Consider the following 18,999-nt stretch of genomic DNA (forward strand, 5'->3'; position numbering starts at 1 on the left):
TTATAAGTGAGCTGAGGAGGGCGTTTCAAAAGCTGGACTTGGGAGGAAGCTGGGGAGATGGGCACCTCCACCCTAAGAAGGTGGGTCTTGTGGGTCTGATGAGGGCTATTGCCCCTCCTCAGCTTGGTTCTGCTATTGGAAGTCCTGGGAGTCTGGGTGGATGGGCCAGCAGCAGCAGCATTGCCAGGTCTAAGGTGCCCCTATCACTGTGGGTTCCAACCTACTGGGGCGGGACATGGGCTAGGTGCCTTTTCATGTTGTCAAACACTGAGGCTTGATGTGTTATATACTTCTTTTTTTATTTTTTTGAACTAGGGATTTAACCCAGGAGTGCTTACCCACTGAGCCACATTCCCAGCCCTTTTTTATATTTTGTTTAGAGACAGGGTCTCACTGAGTTGCTTAGGGCCTTGCTCAGTTGCTGAGGCTGGCTTTGAACTTGAGATCCTCCTGCCTCAGCCTCCCCAGCCGTTGGGATTACAGGCCTGCATCTGGTTTATATACTTCTAATATAAGCTTTGAAGCATCACTTTTAAAATATGTGGACTTTCTAGCAGTGATGACCTCTCCACATGAATATGCCTCTTGCAAAAGATCTTCTTCATCCCTCTCCAGAAAAGGAAAAGAGGAAACACAAGAAGAAGCGCCTGGTGCAGAGCCCCAATTCCCATTTCATGGATGTGAAATGCCCAGGACGCTCTAATGTCACCACAGTCTTCAGCCAGGCACGAACGGTAGTTTTGTGTGTTGGCTGCTCACTGTTCCCTGCCAGCCTGTGGGAGGGAAAGCAGGGCTTACAGAAGGGTGTTCCGTTGGGAAGAGGCAACACTAAGAGCAACCTGAATCGAAATGAGTGGGAAAACATCCCGATAGACAAATTTTGGATAATAAAATGAGTGAACTCTTCATCCCTGTTTTCCACCTGAAGAAATTCAACCTCAGCAAGATGAGGCTGGAGCTCTTTGACCCCGTGTTCTCATTCCCTTTCCCCCTCCTTACCTCCAGTTCCCTGGACAGGCCCAGGGCTTCCCTGTTTAGGGCCTGAGCACAGGCGGTTCTGCTGCCTGCCCTGGGGGCACCTCCTCCTGTCTCCGTCTATCGATTTTCTGGAGCCAAGATGGAAATCAAGGTCTCTTGCTCTGAATCTCTGGTCCTCTCAGTGACAATTAAACACCAACTGGGCTGGAACATTTTCCACCTAAATTAAAATCAATCTGAAGAAAGGATGCTGAGAAACTGTTTAGAGGTTCTTTTGAAAGAGAGTTTTCCAGAGAGTAGAGGAAAGGACAAAGCAAACAAAGGACAAAGCTGGGGGTGGTGACAAAGCAGGCAGGGGCCTGGGGGTGGTGACAAAGCAGGATGGGGTCCTGGGGTGGTGTACGCTGTCTTCCCTGTGTCTAGGCGGTCCTTCTGTCTCCATCTGGGGCCAGTTTCTCCATCTGTGAAATGAGGAGTAAGGCAATAGCAGGAGTTCAGGTCCAAGGGTGCAGGCCTGAACCCTAAAACGTGTGCAGACTTCCGACCCCACCTCATCAGTAGGTCTGGTTGGGACCTGGTCCTCTGGTTGGTTTGTTTGTTGTTTTGTTTACAATGTCCACCAAAAGACTGTTGGTCCAAAGGTCTTCTGCCATTTGAGAGCCTCCCTGTGGTCTCTGCTGGCTCTTCCTGTCGCTGCAGGTCTCTGCTCTCCAACCAGAGCTGGTGGCTAGGGCTGGGTGAGGCCGAAGAGGCTTGGGACTCCCTGGAGGTGTCCCTCCTCCACATCTGCTGGGCTTTGGTTCCAATCACCAATTGGCCTCTTTGAACCTCTTCGATGTCTTTCAAGAATCCCGACTTGTGTCTGGCTTCTGAAGCCTGACAGTGCTTGGAAACTCAGAGTCACACTCTTGCGGCTGCAGATGAGTAAATCTGAAAGCTCCTGGTCCACTTGGCCAGGTGGGTGAGCAGGAAGAGGCCTTTATTTTTGCAGCTGCTCAGGTGGGGAGGCAAATCAAAAAACAGAATCTGTATCACATCCTGAGGACCCAGGCCACACCCTCTACCCCCACTGGGGACAAGGACATTTCCTAGCATCAGGGGAGGAGCAGAGCCCTCACCTAAGAGCCCCACCCCACCCCCAGCATGGTCCCTGGCCTCCACACTTCCTCCTCAGTGGGGACTTCTTTCTTTCCCCTTCCTCTTCATTCTGCTTCTGCTCCACACCTCTAGTCCCACACTCTGGGGAGAAGAGACCTTACTTAGAGATGGGACTCCCAGTGTATCCACGGACCTCTCTGGGCCTCCGTTTCTCTATCTGTTGAATCAGCCATGATGCCTCACAGGCTGTTGGGAGGATTAAATGAGACCCAGGGCACAGGTAGTGCTCAGCTCAGGGCCTGATGCAGTCAGAACCTGGGGGCTCGTACTGCTGCTGTGCAGTTCCCTTCTCACCTGGTCTCACCAGCGCCCCTCCTGTGGGAGACGACCTGGCCTGGCTCCTTCACAGGGCTTCTGTGTCCTTGTGCACGCTGGTGTGACTCAGCACAGCTGCTACTACTCCCGTCCCCAGACAGGAAGGCTGGGTTAACACTGGTGGGGGCCCTGCAGTGGGCTTGTTCCACTCTGCATCAGAGCAACTGGGGTTCACAGCGGGTGCCCCAACACAGAGGGTGTGCCTCTGGTCACCATGTGGGAACACATAGGCCTTTCTCCCAGGAACAGTGGGCCACCAAGGCCAGGTACTGAAACATCCCAGATCAGCCCTGGGGTGGGTGGGCAACCCGAGAACCCCGGGTAGCATCATGGTAGTGTACTCAGCCGAAATCTGAGTGCCAACTGAGCAATGTCCTTCTGGCTACAGTCTGTTGGCACAGCAGATGTTACTCCTCCAGAGAGAGATTTCCTTCCAGAAGGAGAAGCCTGTGTCACCTGGCATTCCCAGAGAGAGGCAGATATTAGTAAGACAGCACGTAAACAACAAAAGGGACAAAACAAATGTCCCTTGGATAAGTGGCAGTGCCATTATAAAGTGAAATTCATGGAAAGGGTCTCCTGGCTCCTTGGATGTCACCTAGGAGCTTTCAGACCCTTTCTCTCCAGTCCCTGTCTTCAGAAGTCTCCACGCTCTTGCTTCTGATTCTTCCTGGATTTTAAGTGAGGATTCCAGTCCCCCAGCCCTGTCCTCCAGCCTGGCCTACCTCTGAGGGCTGTTCCTCTGAAAACATTTTCTCTTCCAGCCTTTGAGAACTTGGCAAACTTCCCCCCCCCAGTGGTGTCTATTTGCTTTCAATCTTGTTTGAAGTTTATCCATCGGTCCATCCATCTGATGGTCAGGGAACGTTTTCCTGAAGAGGTGACACTTCATAAGAGAGTGGAGGGATGAGGAGTAATTAGCTGGGCCAAGGCAGGGACTGGGATGGGACAGGAAGAATCTTTTAGGCAGAGGAGAGAGCATGTGCCAAGGACCTGGAGTAGAAGATAATAAGGCAAGAGAGAGAACTGAAAGAAGGCCCAAGGAGCAGTACCAGAAGCTGAGGGAGGAGTATTATGAGTTGAAATTTTGAAGAATAGGCTGAGGCTAGGTCATGCAGAGTCTTTAGGCTATGCAAAAACAGTGACTAATGAGAACAATGAGAAATCAAAGCAAGGTGTCAGGAAGAAGGTGACATGACCATATTTGGGTCTGAAAACATCACTCTGCAATGTGGAAAGCAGACAGTAAGCCGGGCTGGCTTCATAGATGTGCATCAAGTGCAGTCACACAGGGTCCTGTTGCTCAGCAGGGTGCTGTACTCAGACCTAAATGCTCTGAGGTGGAAATTCTCAATGGCATTATCTTTGAATTTGTGTTTTTTAAATGCAGTCTGGCCAGACCATGAAGTGTGCTTCAAGGGCTTGGTTCACCTCCCCTGGACGGGTCCTCAGCCTTTCCCTCTCCACTCCTGCCTAGCAACCACCACTATCTTCTGCCTGCAGCAGGGGCCTGAGGGCAGGTGTCGGGAGATTCAGGGTCCAGAGCACCTCAGGATAGGGCACGGCAGTCCCACGGCTCTACTCTGACCCGGGTACTTGGTGCATCCTGACCTGGCAGCTGCAACACTCTTGGGGATTGCCATCCCCTGTGAACTGGGGAGGAAGATCCTTGGAACATGGAGATGCCTGGCTCAACTTCCCCATCAATCTTGTGGCTGGCAGAGAAACCCAGCAGTTGGTGGGTTTAATGTGCCATCAAATCAAGAGGTAGAGACCGGGGTGGGGTTTGTTCCACAAATATTCCCATGCTCAAGGGAGTGCAGCATGAAAGAGCTAATTAAAGAAACACCCCAGATATGAACATTCCCTCATTCGTGGCTAGTACCTTTGTTTTTGTCACTTATGATGGCTCCAAAGGATGGCTGGAGTGGATCCAGGTGCGTGGCTGTGGCAATCAATCCTCAAACGACTGATTTTGCAATTCATTCTCAATCCTTGGACCTGCTACTTCTTGAATTCTTCAAACAGATGTGTTCAAATATTATGCAAAACAGGATGGGGCTCAGCCTGGGTGAGGTTCTCCCCCACAGCTTGGCCTGGGGCTCAGCTGCCGGGACCTCAAGACAAATTGTGTTTTGAAGCAGTAGGCATGGTTGCTAAAAAGTTGTGATTTTTCAGGACTCATTCTCCTCCCTGAGGGCTGGGCCTGGGGTGGGGCGGCTGGTGAGGGAGGGGCCTCGAACCATATAGCTCCTTTTCTTTTGGGGTTCTCAGATGTCTCAGTCCCCTTCCTTCATTTCTGCACCTCTCTGATGTCCCACCTATTTGCCCCCATTGACCCATCTAGGCCTCATCCCCCTCAGAATCATTACATCACCCTCTTCTGGTTTCACCCTCCAAGCCATGCCCCATGGAGAGGGCTCTTCTTAGAACCTCTCTTCCTATATGTCAGCCCCTCAAGGCAGAAACCAAGTCTGCCTCCCCTGGGCCCCAGTTCCAGCAGCATTTGCGGGGTGGGCTGAGAAGAAGGTTGTGGAGGTCTCTCTGATTGGCTCCCATCATCCTTAACAGCCCTGCCAAGGGATCCCGTTCCCATGGCCTTTTGGTGAAGTGTGAGCATGTGACCACTTCTGGTCAATGAGACACCAGGGGAGGTTTCCCAGAGGGCTGGGGGTTGGGGCAGGACTTAGGAGAAAATGACACACCAGGACTGGTGTTCCTTTTCTTTCTTTGAGTCATAGACTAGAGCCGCTGCCGCTCCTTGGCTCCCAAGAAGGAAGATCACCAGTGGAAGAGAAACTCCAGAGAAACAGAACTGAGGCCCTAATTGCCACACCTGGAAAACACCCTGCTCCTGACCCCTCGTGTGGGTGAAATACACTTCCTTCCTCTTAGACCTTCTGATGCTTGTTCCTTGCAACCTAGAGCATCCCCAGCTGAGGCACATGGCCCAGTGAACACAGCAGAGCACATGCCAATGCTGGATTCTCAACCCAGCAGCACTGTCAGCTCCAACAGCCTCTGTGGGCTGTTTTCCATCCATGATTGGGGTTCTGAAGGGAGAACCGTAGAAAGCAGGGGGCTGCACTCAGAACTTAATGCTCTGAGATGGAAATTCTCAATGGCATTGTCTTTGAATAAGGAGGAACCCCTTTTTAATAGAGGACTGTTGGTAGAAAACAGCTGTGGAGACTAAGAGCATGTGCTTTGGCATCACACAGATCTGGAACCACACCAGCCCTCTGCTTACTGGCTGTGAGACCTCATGTGAGTTGCGTGAACTAATCACTGTTTTTTTTCATCTGTAAAGGATGAGCACAGGCTGGGTGAGGATTAAGTAAGATGGGCATGAAAGAAGCTTACCAGTGCACCTGGCACTTAGTTAATGCTCCCAAACCAAATTGGCTGTTGGGTTTACCCAGTCCTAGGAGCTGAAAAAGTGGTGGGGGCTGGCAGATAGAGAAGCCCTTTTTCTAGCAGAGAACTTCAAATGTTCCTTCCATTATTTCCCTCCCCAGTTGCTCCAGCCCACAATAAGCATGGCCACCCAGACCAGTGCCTTGACTGGACCAATGCAATTGGAAAACGAAGGCCTTGTGGTTGGGAGCCTTGAGAGTGACCTTGAGGGATGGAGAGATTTGCCCAGGGGAGGAAGATCTAGGAAGGCATGCCAGAGAGGATTCTGGTCAGAGAAAAGCAAAAGTGTGGAGGTAGGAGTGTGAAGGGCGCCTCTGGGGAAAGGGAAGAGGCCTGTTTGCAGCAGATGTTTGTGGGAGGTGATGGAAAGAACACCTGTGGAGGCAGGGAAGGGAACTAGCTGTGAAGATTTCTGCCAATGAAAGGGAGCCTTCTAGTGACCGAGGGTTTCTAGTCTGTCTCCAGAACTAGGGGCATCACGCCATCTGACAGAGGAGAGGTGCAGCCTCAGCATATGGCTTTCGGGATTCAAGGTGACTTTACACCACTGGATTAGCAGCTGCAAGTAACAGAAAACCGGACAGGTTGCCATAGTGCTAAAGAGGTTTATTATTAGCTCAAGTTCAAGGAGGCTGGAGGTTAGGGCCTTCCAGGGGCAGTCCCACTGCTCTGTAATTCTCCCTGATGTGTTCCCTCTTGGGTGGCTATTCTAGAAGCGTGGGTGTGCCCCCATCTAAACCCTGGCCTGTGTAACTGGCACTTGAGAGCTTAGCTATTTCTCCTGCAGCAGCTCTCATCTATCTTACCACCCCAGTCAATTGCAAGGCAGACACTGGTGAGGGTGGTGATTTGTGGACAGTCCCTGACTCATCCTTTTCACCAGCCCACCCTAGGCTCAGGACGCCTTGCCAGCATCTTGTGCTGAGTGGGCAGGCCTGGCTCCTCAGAGCAGGGCCCCCAGCACCTGTCCCACCAAACTGGAACTTCCAGAAGTGTTCTTACCACTGTCTCTTTTGCAATGACTAGAGGTAACAGGTGGGGGAGACTGAGTCTCAGAGCATTAGAGGGTCAATTGGAGCCCCTCAGTCATTGAAGAGTAGGGACCCCCTCAAAAAAAAAAAACAAAAAAACAAACAAACAAACTGGGCCCCTACTTGGGTTTCCAAACTCCCATCTCTGTGCCCTTATAATCCTGTCTCTCTCTCCATCCAGTCACATTTATTGAGCCTAAAGACTCCATTTTCAGAGGGGCCTTCCCTGCCTGGAGAGTATCTAATCTGGAGATTTGTGGTGGGAAGGGGCAGTGCCCATGGGGCCTCAGGCTGTTCTCCCTGGGCTTCCTCCCCATCCTACCTCTGTGCTTCCACAGCCCCCCAGAGCACAGCGGTGTCTGCCCTAGACTGAGCTCTTGGAAGTCAGGCATGCAGGGCTGGGTGAATGGTTGCTGTGTCCTGGGACGCCAGAGAATCTAGCTTCTTTGACCCTGGCTTGGAGAGCATCTGAGCTGGGGACAGCCCCAGGAGTTCCTGGACCCCTCCTTTGCCCACACAGTCTTGGGCTCCCTAAGTTTATGGCTCAGAGAATAAACTGGTCCAGGGCTGAGAAGGGGCAAGCAGAGGCAGGCAGCAGGATGGCAGGTGGCAGGCGGGGCTGCACAGGGAGCAGAGCAGCTCCACTTCCTGTGGGCTAGGGCCCTGGTGCCTGCCCTGGGGGAAGGTTGCACAAACCTTCCTGCACAGGCCTCAGACTGCCTCCCCGCCTGGCCTGTGCACAGCCCGCCTCTCCCCCTCATCCCTGCCACCCACCGCTCACCAGGGCCGGCATCCCAGCTCCCTGCCCTGGGTCCCAGCCTGTGTCCTCCACTACTGGGGCTGGCTAGGGGCTGGGCTGGACACCGCAGCCCGCCTATCCATCACTGGGCACGGCTTCTTCCTCATTTTGCTGCCGATTCTAACCCCAAACAAAACAGGTTGAGCCCCTTTTCTGCCTTCTGCAGTTGTCTCTGGCTTGTGGCTGCCTTCTCAGTGCTGCAGACGGCGCCGGTCAGGGAGGGAGGGCCTGGGCCAGCTCTGCCGGGACTGGGACGGTGCTCCTGGCTCCTGGCCCACAGTCAACCCTGCCTGAGGCAGGAGCACAGGCTTCACAGCAGCAGACGCCTGGAGGATGATGCCCCAGCTGCAGTTTCGAGATGCCTTTTGGGTGAGTGAGGGAACAGACCTCAAGCAAGTGGAATGGGTTCAGCCGGTCTGAATTGTCCCCAGGCAGTTGATGCCGCGGTGGTTCCAACCGGGAAGTTTTCTCTTGAAAACAGGGGGTGGTTTTGGTCTTAATTGTTGTGGAGATGGCCTGGGCCACTGACATTCCTTCTGAGTTGGAAGGCCAAGGGGGTTTTTAGGGGTGGGTTATTGATTTCGCTGCAAATGTCACCCCTGTGGACGGGGCATCTCCTTTAGCCCCACAGGGCTGATTCCTTCCTGGGAGAGCCCTCACCCCACAGCAGGAGCTTCCTAACAGAGTATAATGGGTGGGGACTTGAGGAGGCTACCCTGGTGGGGCAAAGAAGAGGTCAGAGATTTGGGAACCAGACAAACTCGGGTCCCCGTCTTAGCTTTGTTACTTACAGGCTGGGTGAGTCATTTTCTTTCTCTGCACCTCTGTTTCTCCGTCTGTATAATGGAGATAAATACAAATAAGCACACCAGCTGAAGGTGATCGAATGTCCTAAAGCTCCCAGCACCTTGTGGGGATGGATACCTTCCCTCACTCAGCGCCTCACCCGTGAAGACCTCAGGGGTCTTGAGGAGGCAGCCGGGCCGGGCAGTTCCTTGCTGCGTGCTTAAATTCGGCACAGCCATAAATCTAATCCTTTTGCCCATGAAATAAGGGCACCTGGCCAGTGGTGGAGGTCAAGTGCCTTGGCCCAGGCCACGTGGCTGCAAGCCCGGCTTGAACTCTGACTCCCCCCTGGTTTTTCCACTTGTCCTTCAGTCCTTCCTTTGGTCCTTAAGTTCTGGCTGTCCCCAGTGGCTTTGGGGAACAAGTTGAGATCTCTCTGGTTAGAGCTGGTGAATGTGGCTGTCCTGAGGACACTCCCTCCAGCCCCACAGTGGACTCTTTGGCCCTTTGCTCAGCCCCAGCCACAGTCTGGCCCTCCCTGGGCCCTTTCCTGGGGCTGCAGCCAGGAGGATGAGAGCTAATGAGCCAGGCCTTCCCTCCCTTCTGGGCCAGCATGTGAGTGGCCTGCTTCCCTGCACAGAGAGCAGATGGCCTTGCCTGGGGAGGGCACCCTGTGTCTTGCTGGGCCTCCGTTCTCCCCTTTCACGAAAGAGGGTCTAGGACCAGCCCAGAGCTGATGGAGGCCGATGTGGCTTGACCCAGGCAGATCACCAGGGTGCTTGTGGCCCAGGCTGGCAACCACAGCCCCAGAAGGTGGTCTGGGGGTGAGTCACCACATCACTGCTCTGATTTGGAGTGCAAAGTTGGGAAAGAGGTAGGACCTGGAAATCTAGGCTGCTTTGTAGCCCAGGCAGGTCAGGAGACCCTGATGGTTTTACCACCAAGGACCTCTGTCCCCATCCCAAGCCCTGGGCCCACCTTCCCTAGAGAGCTGGGGCAAGGAGCAGCCCCCATGGCAGGGTCTGGGCAGAGGGGATGGTATGTAAGGAGCAGGGTGTGGTGGCTTCCTTGAGTGGCACCCCCTACCCCATTCCCTGCACTGTCCCACTTCTGGGCTGCTGCAGGTGTCCTGGTCTCCAGGTGCCTCCCCTCCTCTGTGGCTGCTCTCTGGGCCTGGGATGAGGAAGGTCAGAGCAGGGAGAGGGAGAGAAGTGTCCAGTGGAACCTTCACACTAAGCCAGAGCAGAGGCCTCGTCACTGTCAGCATCACCTGCTCCCAGGTAGATTCTCATGCTTCGCTCCAGGGCTCGCCTCACCCAGCACAAAAACGACTAACGCTTACTAGCACTAAAAATGTGCCAGACGCTATTCTCAGAGTTGTGTGTCTATCCACTCAATCCCTACGACAACCAATAAAGTAGAGGCTGTTGTTTTCCCTGTTATTCAGATGAGGAAATTGAGGCATAGGGACTTCAGGATTTGCCTCACACCACACAGCGAGGATCAAACCCCAGCCGGCGGGTTGCAATGCCTGCATCTTCCGGGGTGTTTGGCTATTCCTCTGTCCACCTGGCATATCACTGGATCTCTGGGTCTCAGGGTCCATATCGAGAAAATTTCTCTTACCTCCCACAGGGGTCACATTTCAGCTGAGCATGAATACAACAGTTTTTTGAAGCTCAACTTACAGAAAAGACAAGAGTCTTTTCTTACAATGGACATGTGAGGGACAGAGCCCAACCCCCTTGGACTCTCTTCCCAGCTTTCCCTCACCCAAGCCCAAGGTTCTGCCACTAAACCCTGCAGCCTGGCAGCACAGTGAAAATGACTAGTCTTTAAATAGTGGAAGGAGAGCCAGGTGCAATGGTGCCCACCTATAATCCCAGTGATTCAGGAGGCTGAGGGAGGAGGGGCTCCAGTTCAAGACCAGTCTACACAACTTAGTGAGACCCTGTCTCAAAACACAAAATAAAAAAGACTGGGGATGTAGCTCAGTGATAGAATGCTTTCCTGCCATGCATGAGGCCCCAGATTCAACCCCTTGTTCTGCAAAAGGGAAAAGAGGAAAAAGAAAAAAGAAATAGTGGGCTGGGGATGTGGCTCAAGTGGTAGCGTGCTCGCCTGGCACGCGTGCGGCCCGGGTTCGATCCTCAGCACCACATACAAACAAAGATGTGTCCGCCGATAACTAACTAAATAAATAAATAAATATTTAAAAAATTCTCTCTTTACACTCTCTCTCTCTGTCTCTCACTCTCTCTCTTTAAAAAGAAAAAAGAAATAGTGAAAGAAACCCCTAAAGGAGACGGATCACTTTTGATCCTACAGTAGTTCAGTTGTCTGGCGATGTCGTCGATCCAGATCACAGGTGAAAGCCAGCCCTGTTTCTGGCATTAGCTCATATAATAAGGAGGGAAGCAAAAGTGCTTTCTAAGGAGTTGAAGATGATGTCACTAAGAACATTCATTAAAGCTCATACAGTTTACTCATAAGAGATGCCCATGACTTGCAGTCAGGGCCTGTGATCTCTAATTTTACTCACAGTTTGAACATGGGGTCTTAGTCATGGGGGTCTTTGGACAATAAATTAGTAGCGGTCAAAACCTGGTATATACTTGGTGATGGATGAATATTGGTGGCCCTGAGCTGTTGGGGGCAGTCTCACACATCACTAGTATCTGGTAGCAAAGAAGGAAACAGAAAAATGATAAAAAGCAGATATGGTGGTTCAAAAGTGGTAGGAACATTTAGTGTGGGTATAGACCCAGTCCTGTCCCTCATTAGGCCTATATTTGCAATTTTGTAGTGTGGGCACATTGCATTTTTATATAGCTCGATTTTAGCTAGGGCAGAGCATTCAGATGCAGGCTTCTGTGGGAGTGAGCCAACCCAGTAGGAGGGAAGGGATAATTTGATTTCTGCTACACACACACACACACACACACACACACGATAAAGAGCATCATTGCTCTGCAGGAAGTTTGTGGCTGTCAGTGAGACAAGACGGAGGCTGAGAATACCAGGCATCCCAGCTGAGAGGCCTTTAGATCTCATATAGGTTGCCCTAGTACCGAGTCAAAAGGACAAGAAAGCCTAGAGAAGGCTAAGTCTAGCCTCACCCCAACCCCAGCTAGCCGATGGCTCTGCTCCCAGTGGGCAGCTGAACTGTACTGCATGAACATCTGTTTGCATCCTCATCAGTATCACCGGTGAATGGGGTGCATGCTAAGTAAATATTTACAGAGTCAATGAAGAGACAGTGACTAACCCCATGGTCCACCTGCCCGCCTGAACCCATTTTCTCCTTTCTTTCATTTTAGTTATAGTCTACAAATATTTTTTGAGTAGGGTTCTCTGCTAGATGGTCAGAGCTGGACCCCTGAGAAGCTCCACCCCCACATCTGATCAAATGAATAAGATTTTCTTAACTTCAAGGATGTCACAGCTCAGTGCTGGAGTTGGAGATACCAGGCCAAGAGTGCTCTGAGAAGTATCCAAGCGGTTCCTCCCCTGCAACCCCTTCTATGGCCTTTGCAAAGGCGTGGTTGGATGCTGTTTTAAGAGGGGAAATCTAGTTCTGGACCAGATTTGGTTGAGATCCACATCCTGTTCCTTTGGGGATAGTTAAAAGGAAAAGCAAGGGCTGAAGGAGGCTGGGCCACATATGCTGCAGTGACCCCTCCCCTACATTTGGTGGGCATCACTCGGTAGGTAAGTGGGGAGCAGGTCCGGACTTTTTCCTTTGGCGTGTGATCATATCTCTGCCTTAGGGGCTGGGCTCTAGCATCATCTGGAAACCTCTGTGCCACGCTGAGGGGACCCAAGCCTCCCATGCCCACTGAGCAGGGAGGACACCACTGCTGAGTGGGGAGTGACTCACCAGGGACGTACAGTGAACTGCAGCTGGGCCGGGCCCACCCCTTTCCTGTGGGTCCCCTCAGCTGCTAGAACTTCTTCCCCTTCCCCTTCCCAGTCCTGGGACTCTGAGGTTCCCTATTTCAGAAACTACAGAGAAGAGGACTGGGGGGCCTCACTTTGGTCTGTTCTACAGCTGCCTTCCCTGCCCCAGGACACCCTGGTGGACATACCATAGCCTCAAGGCATTGGGAGAGGCTGACATTTCCTGGGCACCTGTTCTGTCCTGGGCTGTTAAAGCTAAATACGTGTATACCTTCTAAAGAAACAAAAACAAATATAAGACCCTAAAAGGAAGCCAGATGTGGTGGTGCACGCCTATAATCCCAGTGGCCCCGGAGGCTGAGGCAGGAGGATTGCAAGTTCAAAGCCAGCCTCAGCAAAAGTGAGGCACTAAGCAATGCAGTGGCGCCTGGTCTTTAAATAAAATACAAAACAGGGCTGGAGATGTGGCTCAGTGTTCAAGTGCCCCTGAGTTCAATCCCTGGTACCTACCCCTGCAAAAGACCCTAAAAGGAAAGTGAAAAAATAAAGAAAAATAGGTTAAAAAATAAACCCATCCTTAGTGTCACCACACAGAGACAGGTGGTAATGTTTGTGTGTGTGTGTGTGTGTGTGTATTTTTTACATATATATGATTTTTTGTTTGTGTTTCCATAGATTATTTTACACAAGCAGAAGTGCACTGTGTACATAATTTTGGATTCTCCCTCCTTTTATTCCTAGTATTTAAATTTTCATTTTAAATTGTGGTAAAATACACATAACATAAAATGGATCAACTGAAGAAGTTGTCTCTCAGACGTACTCAATTGAAGAATTTAGCTCTGAATATTTGTTCTAAAATATACTGCATCCAAAAGTTACACTTTCATATTAGTCAACAGGAAATTGTCCTGGTATATACAGTAACAAGGAATTGAAAGCATTATTTCCAAACCCACTGCCCTCATTATGCAGCCGAACACGAAGCCAGCGCACTGCGACAAGCTCCTCGATGGGCTCGAACTTTACATTTGCTCCAGAAGGACTTGGCATTTGTGTTGTGGGTGTCAAGAGGTGACATGTGTGGTGGCACACCTGTAATCCCACCTACTTGGGAGGATGAGGCTCATGAGTTCAAGGCCAGATTGGACAACAGAGTGAGATCCCATCTAAAAAAAACCAAACCAGAGGGGACACGAAGCTGAGGTTGGGGTCACGATGGGTAACCTGAGCCTGTTGGAAACCAAAGAGGGGCTGAGTATCACCACCGCAGCCCATGCATCCAGGTAAAGGACAGAGCCAGGCTGATCCGTGCATTGCAAAATAAGTAATGCCAAAGTTTGGACAGAATGGCTACCAATCATGTCCAAATAACCAACAGCTGATTGACAGGTAGTATCTATGATACCAAAGCCCATATTTGCCTCTAGGAATTTGACTGGCAGGGCAGAGCTAAACTAATCCACAAGATTTACCATCTTAACCATTTTTAAGGGTCCAGTTCAGGAGTGTTAAGTATATTCACACTGTTGTGTGACACTCCTATATTTAGTGAATGCTTGTGGGTGTGAATGCAAGTTCTTTTTTTTTTTTTTTTTTTTTTAAATATTTATTTATTTATTTTAGTTTTCGGCAGACACAACATCTTTGTTTGTATGTGGTGCTGAGGATCGAACCCGGGCCGCACGCATGCCAGGCGAGCGTGCTACCGCTTGAGCCACATCCCCAGCCCAAGTTCTTCATCTTCAACTGCACCGTGGTTAATGGCTGCACGATTCTCCAGCTTTTGGATTTGATAGGGATCTGATTCCCTATAGTTGATCACTGAGGTTACTGCCAATTATTTTTTTATTCTGGGCAGTGTCATAAGGGGTAGATTTCTCAAATATAAATGGTTTTCACTTGAGGATTACTTCCTGGGGTAGACTCCTAGGAGGGGAGGCCTTCAGAGTGAAGGAACAGGAGTTCTCTAGTTCTGGGTGGGAACAGCTGCTTTGGAACCTCTCCTAGCCCTCTGGCTGGGCAGGAGCCTTTCTATGTGGGAAGGAAGGACCAGAGTGACCTGGAAGAGGCTGGGCCTGGCCAGGAACCGAGCTTAGTCAGGTTTTGAGGGAGAACATGCTGCAGGGTAGGCCCCGCGGCCTCAAAGGCTGAGGAGGCCAGTGGCTCTTTGTGGCCAGCGGCTGAGGAGCAACAGGGGCTTGTAGGTGGTACAGGCAGTGGGAGCAGGAGCCTCTGGCTGTCCTGCCTTTGCTGCTACCAGCTGCCTTCCCCATCTCTCTCTGGCCGTGGCTCAGTAGGAATGAGGATGGACGTGCTCCAAATGTGGGTAAGATGTGTTGTTATAACAAAATCAACCCTCAGAGCCAAACCGTGGGTCTTACAGGCAACCTGTTGAGAAAAGTGGGAGGAATCAGCACTGATCCTGGAGCAGCCTCCTCCTCACAGGCAGAATCTCTCAAGGCTACACAGGGGACTAGATAAAGTGCTTCACTCCTGGGGGAATGAGAGAAAAGAGAGCTGTGAGAATTTGCGTGATATGTATTTATACACTGTTTGATTTTTGAGCCATGTAAATGTACTACTTGTTCAAAAAATTAAATAAAAATGGAAAAGAGGACTTGTATTTTAAGTTCCATTGAAGATGTTATCTTCTGAGTTCCAGGTTCTTAAATCATCCCCAGGGGAGCAGCAGAGGTGCCTGTGTGTCTGGTGTCTGTGACATGCCAGGTACAGCAACAGCCACTCCACAAGTCCACCCCGCAAGGATGAAGTGTCAGTGTCTTCCTGTCTCGATGGCGGGTCAAGAGCCACATCAAGGTCACATGTACAGGGTAGAGCAGTGACTCCAACCTAGATCTGTCCTTGACCCTTTTCTCCTTGGTTCTAGACTAGTTGTTCTTGGTTCAGTTATGATTCGAGTAGGATGAAAGGGAGGCCTCCTGCATGTTACCATTGGCTCCTGTGGATTTGGAAGAGGCCGATTCCTGCCCCCAATTTTCTGCAAGTAAATAAGAATTAAGTGTGTCATTAGAAAGAAAGTATTTAAAAATAAAGCAATTTCTGCTTTCAAGGTCAAGAAGGTATTTTTAGGCCAAGTTCATGGTTTGGTACTTTTGCCTCTTCCACGTGCTCTGTGCACACCTTGTGGTACATGGACCCCTGGGGACCAAATACTTGGTTCTACTGTGCCCATTTCACAGAATGTAGTCAGCCATCTGAAGGTGCTGGAAGTTGGCAGAGGTTTGTGGTCATGTCCGCTCTGCTTCTGCCCGCCTATGGCCACCTTCAGGGTTCACTGGCTGCAGTGTTCTATGTTAAGAACTCGGCTCCACCTTCAATTTTTTTCTTTTCTTTTCTTTTTTTTTTTTTTTGGTCCCTAGGATTGAACTCAGGCACCATACCACTGAGCCACATCCCAGCCCTATTTTGTATTTACAGACAGGGTCTCACTGAGTTGCTTAGTGCCTCACTTTTGCTGAGGCTGGCTTTGAGGCTGCACCGTGGTTAATGGCTGCACGATTCTCCAGCTTTTGGATTTGATAGACATGTTATGATTTATGTGTCTGATTCCCTACTGTTGATCATTGAGGTTACTGCCAATTGTTTTTTTGAACTTGTGAGGCTGACCTCCTGCCTCAGCCTATTGAGCTGCTGGGATGACAGGCATGCACCATCACGCCCAACTCCACCTTTAATCTTATTGCTTGTGGAAAATAAAATGTGCATCTTTGATGACTTACTTGGTGTTCCAGGCCCCAGGAGCTTGAGCTCAGCTGGGGCAGCCCCTGGGTTAGGGCAGCCCCAGGGATGGAGCAGGAGGACCTTGCTTGGGCTTTAGAAGGTGGGTGAGAGTTGGGGAGATGGCTGGAGAGTCGACGGCACTCCAGGTGGAAAGTCCAGCAGGGACAGAGCTGTGGGAGGCACAGAGGGTGCCATGGGCATTGTGCAAAGTGACTGGCAGGAAGGGACAGCCCCAGCTGGATTGTGAAAGGCACCTCTGACCTAAATGGTGGCAGAGACACTTTCTTCTGCCTTTTTGTACCTTTCTGGTGGCGCTTATTTCCTCTTGTGCAAAAAGGCCCGACAGCTGCAGGTTATGACCAGAATGTCCTCCCTCCTTACTGGAGCCCGCTGATGCTGCAAACCACAGGATGACAGGAACTTGGGGTGGAAACTGAAACTGCCTTGCCTTGGTGCTGGAGGCAGTGGCACCCCTTGCCCTGCGCTGCCCACACCGGGGATCCCCTCTGTCGGCTCCAAAAGGTCCCTCCCTCAGAGGCCAAGCGGCTCCCCATCCCCCAGGTTCTGAAGGAAATGAGCTTTCTTGAAACTTCACTTGCCCCACCCCTCACTTACTGGGTGACTTGGGAGAGAGTCATTTCCCTTTCTGAACCTCAGTTTCCTCATCCATGGGACGTTGGGGCAATAAGAACTGTGCTTACCTACGATAAGGGCTTTGAGGGCGAGGTGGCTCAGGGCCGTGCTAAGGGGTCACCTCCTGCTCACCACAGTGAGCTGGACCAGGAACCAGTCTTGAGGGTCCCAGATTAATAACTGGATATGTGCCTGCATGTTGAGCCTTGGATGTGGATCTTTCCAGAATGCCTCCTTAACCACCCACCATCGCCTATTCCATTCTACCTTGAGACAGACATTCCTTTGGTTTCAAATAACAAGATGCTCTATGCATCTCATTTAATTCCAGTAGTAGTCCTGGGAGATTGGTGTTTTTTTTGTTTTGTTTTGTTTTGGTTTTTAATAAGAGTGTTCTTTTAAAAAATTTATTCTTAATTGATAGACAATAACATAGACTTGGACATATTAATGGGGTATCATGTTTCAATTCAAGTGTACATTGCTGTTCAAATTAGGCCAAACGTATTCATCTCCTCAAACCTCTGCCATTTTTTTTTTAATAGTGAAACTTTCAAAATTCTTTCTTCTAGCTTTTTGGAACCTCGCACATTGTTATCTTTATGAGGCTCATTTTCTTAGTCCTGCTTTACAGAGGAAACTGGCTTGGGCAAGGGCCATGGGCCAGGGGCTGCCCCCTACATAGGCTTTGGGGCTGGCTGGGGCCAGCTGCTGCCTTCCCAGACCTGGGTCAGAGCCTTTTGAGTAACTGGGACAGTGGTTTACTCAGGCCTGGCACCCTGAGCAGTGCGTGACAGAAAGTGGGCGGGTGACAGCTCCTTCCATCCTATATTGGGCAACAGGAAGTAGCCACAGAGACTTGCTGCCAGTATGGAGATGGGGTGGGCCTCCCAGTGGTGACCGCAGGAACAGGAAACTGAGCCACTGCTGGAGAGGAAGAGAAGAGGTGGCGACGAGGCATGCTTGAGGTGTTCGAGGGACAACAGGGAGCCTGCGTGGCTGGAGATAGGTCAGAGGGGAGAGCCAGGTCTTCTAGACTGTAGCTCTCAAAAAGCCCAAGGCTCAGAGCAGGCTCCGGATCAACTACATCTACATTTCCGGTAGGGGGCCTGGGTATCTGGGTATTTCAAAGTTCTCCAGTGCCTCAGACATGTAACCAGGCTTGAGAACCGCTGGTATAGGTGATTATGGTGATTAATCACTGTTGCTGACCATGAGCATATGTCTGGCTCTTCCTATCTGTGTGACTTCATTTGACTTACCAGAGAATGAATAGAGTTTGGAGGTTTTGGTTTTGGGGGAGATTATCTATCTATCTATCTATCATGTTTTTTTTTTTTTTTTTTTTTTGGTACTGGGGATTGAACCCGGGGATCTTAACCACTGAGCCACATCTCCAGCCCTTTTTATTTTGAGACAGGGGTCTTGTTAAGTTGGTTAGGGCCTCGATAAGTTGCTGAGGCTAGCTTTGAACTTGCAATCCTCCTGCTTCAGCCTCCCTCCTGGGATTACAGGAATGTTCCACTGCACCTAGTCTGGTAAATATATTTTAAACATTTTTAAGTGTGCAATCCAGTGTCCAGTCTAGTGGTGTTAAGAGCATTTACTATTTTCAGAAATGCTCTTCATTCTCAACAGTAAATTCCCCACACAGTTTGTGTTAGTCAGTTTTCCCTCACTGTGACATACACTCACACATACACAAAGGCTATAAGGAAGAAAGGTTTATTATTTTGGCTTTTGGTTTCAGAGATTTCAGTCCATGGTTGCTTGGCTCTGCCACTGTGGGATGTGGTGAGCAGCTTGTGGCAGCTGGAAAGCAAAGAGAGAAAGGAGAGGCCACTGCTCAGACTGTACTTCAAGGACACACCCAGTGACCTAGCTTCCTTCCGCGTGACCAGCCCCTCTCCTAAAGATCCCACCCCTTCCCAATGGCATTATAGACTGGAAACTAAGCTTTCAACGCATGACCTTTGGGGACATTGAAGATCCCAAACATAACATTCCCCATTCCCCATTCCGTCTCTACTTTCTGTCTCTGTGAACCTGACTATTCTAGGTATCTCATAAAAGTATAATCATATTGTCTTTTTGTGTATGACTTATATGATTTATTGCAGTGTCTTCAAGGCTCATCCATGCTGCGGCATCTGTCAGAATTTCCCCCCCTTTTATGGCAAAATAATATTCATATATATATATATATATATATATATATATATATATATATATATATAT

General features: G+C 50.3%; 1 protein-coding gene and 1 pseudogene across 2 annotated transcripts in view; both read left to right on the top strand.

Moving 5' to 3' along the window:
- Positions 1-578: 578 nt before the first annotated feature.
- LOC107137763 lies at positions 579-832 on the top strand (annotated as a pseudogene).
- A 6,717-nt stretch (positions 833-7,549) lies between these two features.
- Positions 7,550-18,999, top strand: part of Pstpip1 (proline-serine-threonine phosphatase interacting protein 1) — a 42,197-nt gene continuing 30,747 nt past the window's right edge. Inside the window, exon 1 of one of the 2 annotated variants that reach the window (XM_048793735.1) lies at positions 7,550-8,067. In XM_048793735.1, coding sequence (XP_048649692.1) covers positions 8,057-8,067 — 11 coding nt within the window. In that variant the 5' untranslated portion in view covers positions 7,550-8,056. The remainder of the gene's footprint in view (positions 8,068-18,999) is intronic. The other variant, XM_015480378.2, reaches the window with a different exon arrangement.

The sequence above is a fragment of the Marmota marmota genome, unplaced genomic scaffold (genome assembly GCF_001458135.2).
Source record: "Marmota marmota marmota unplaced genomic scaffold, marMar, whole genome shotgun sequence".
In the NCBI taxonomy this organism is placed as follows: Eukaryota; Metazoa; Chordata; class Mammalia; order Rodentia; family Sciuridae; genus Marmota; species Marmota marmota.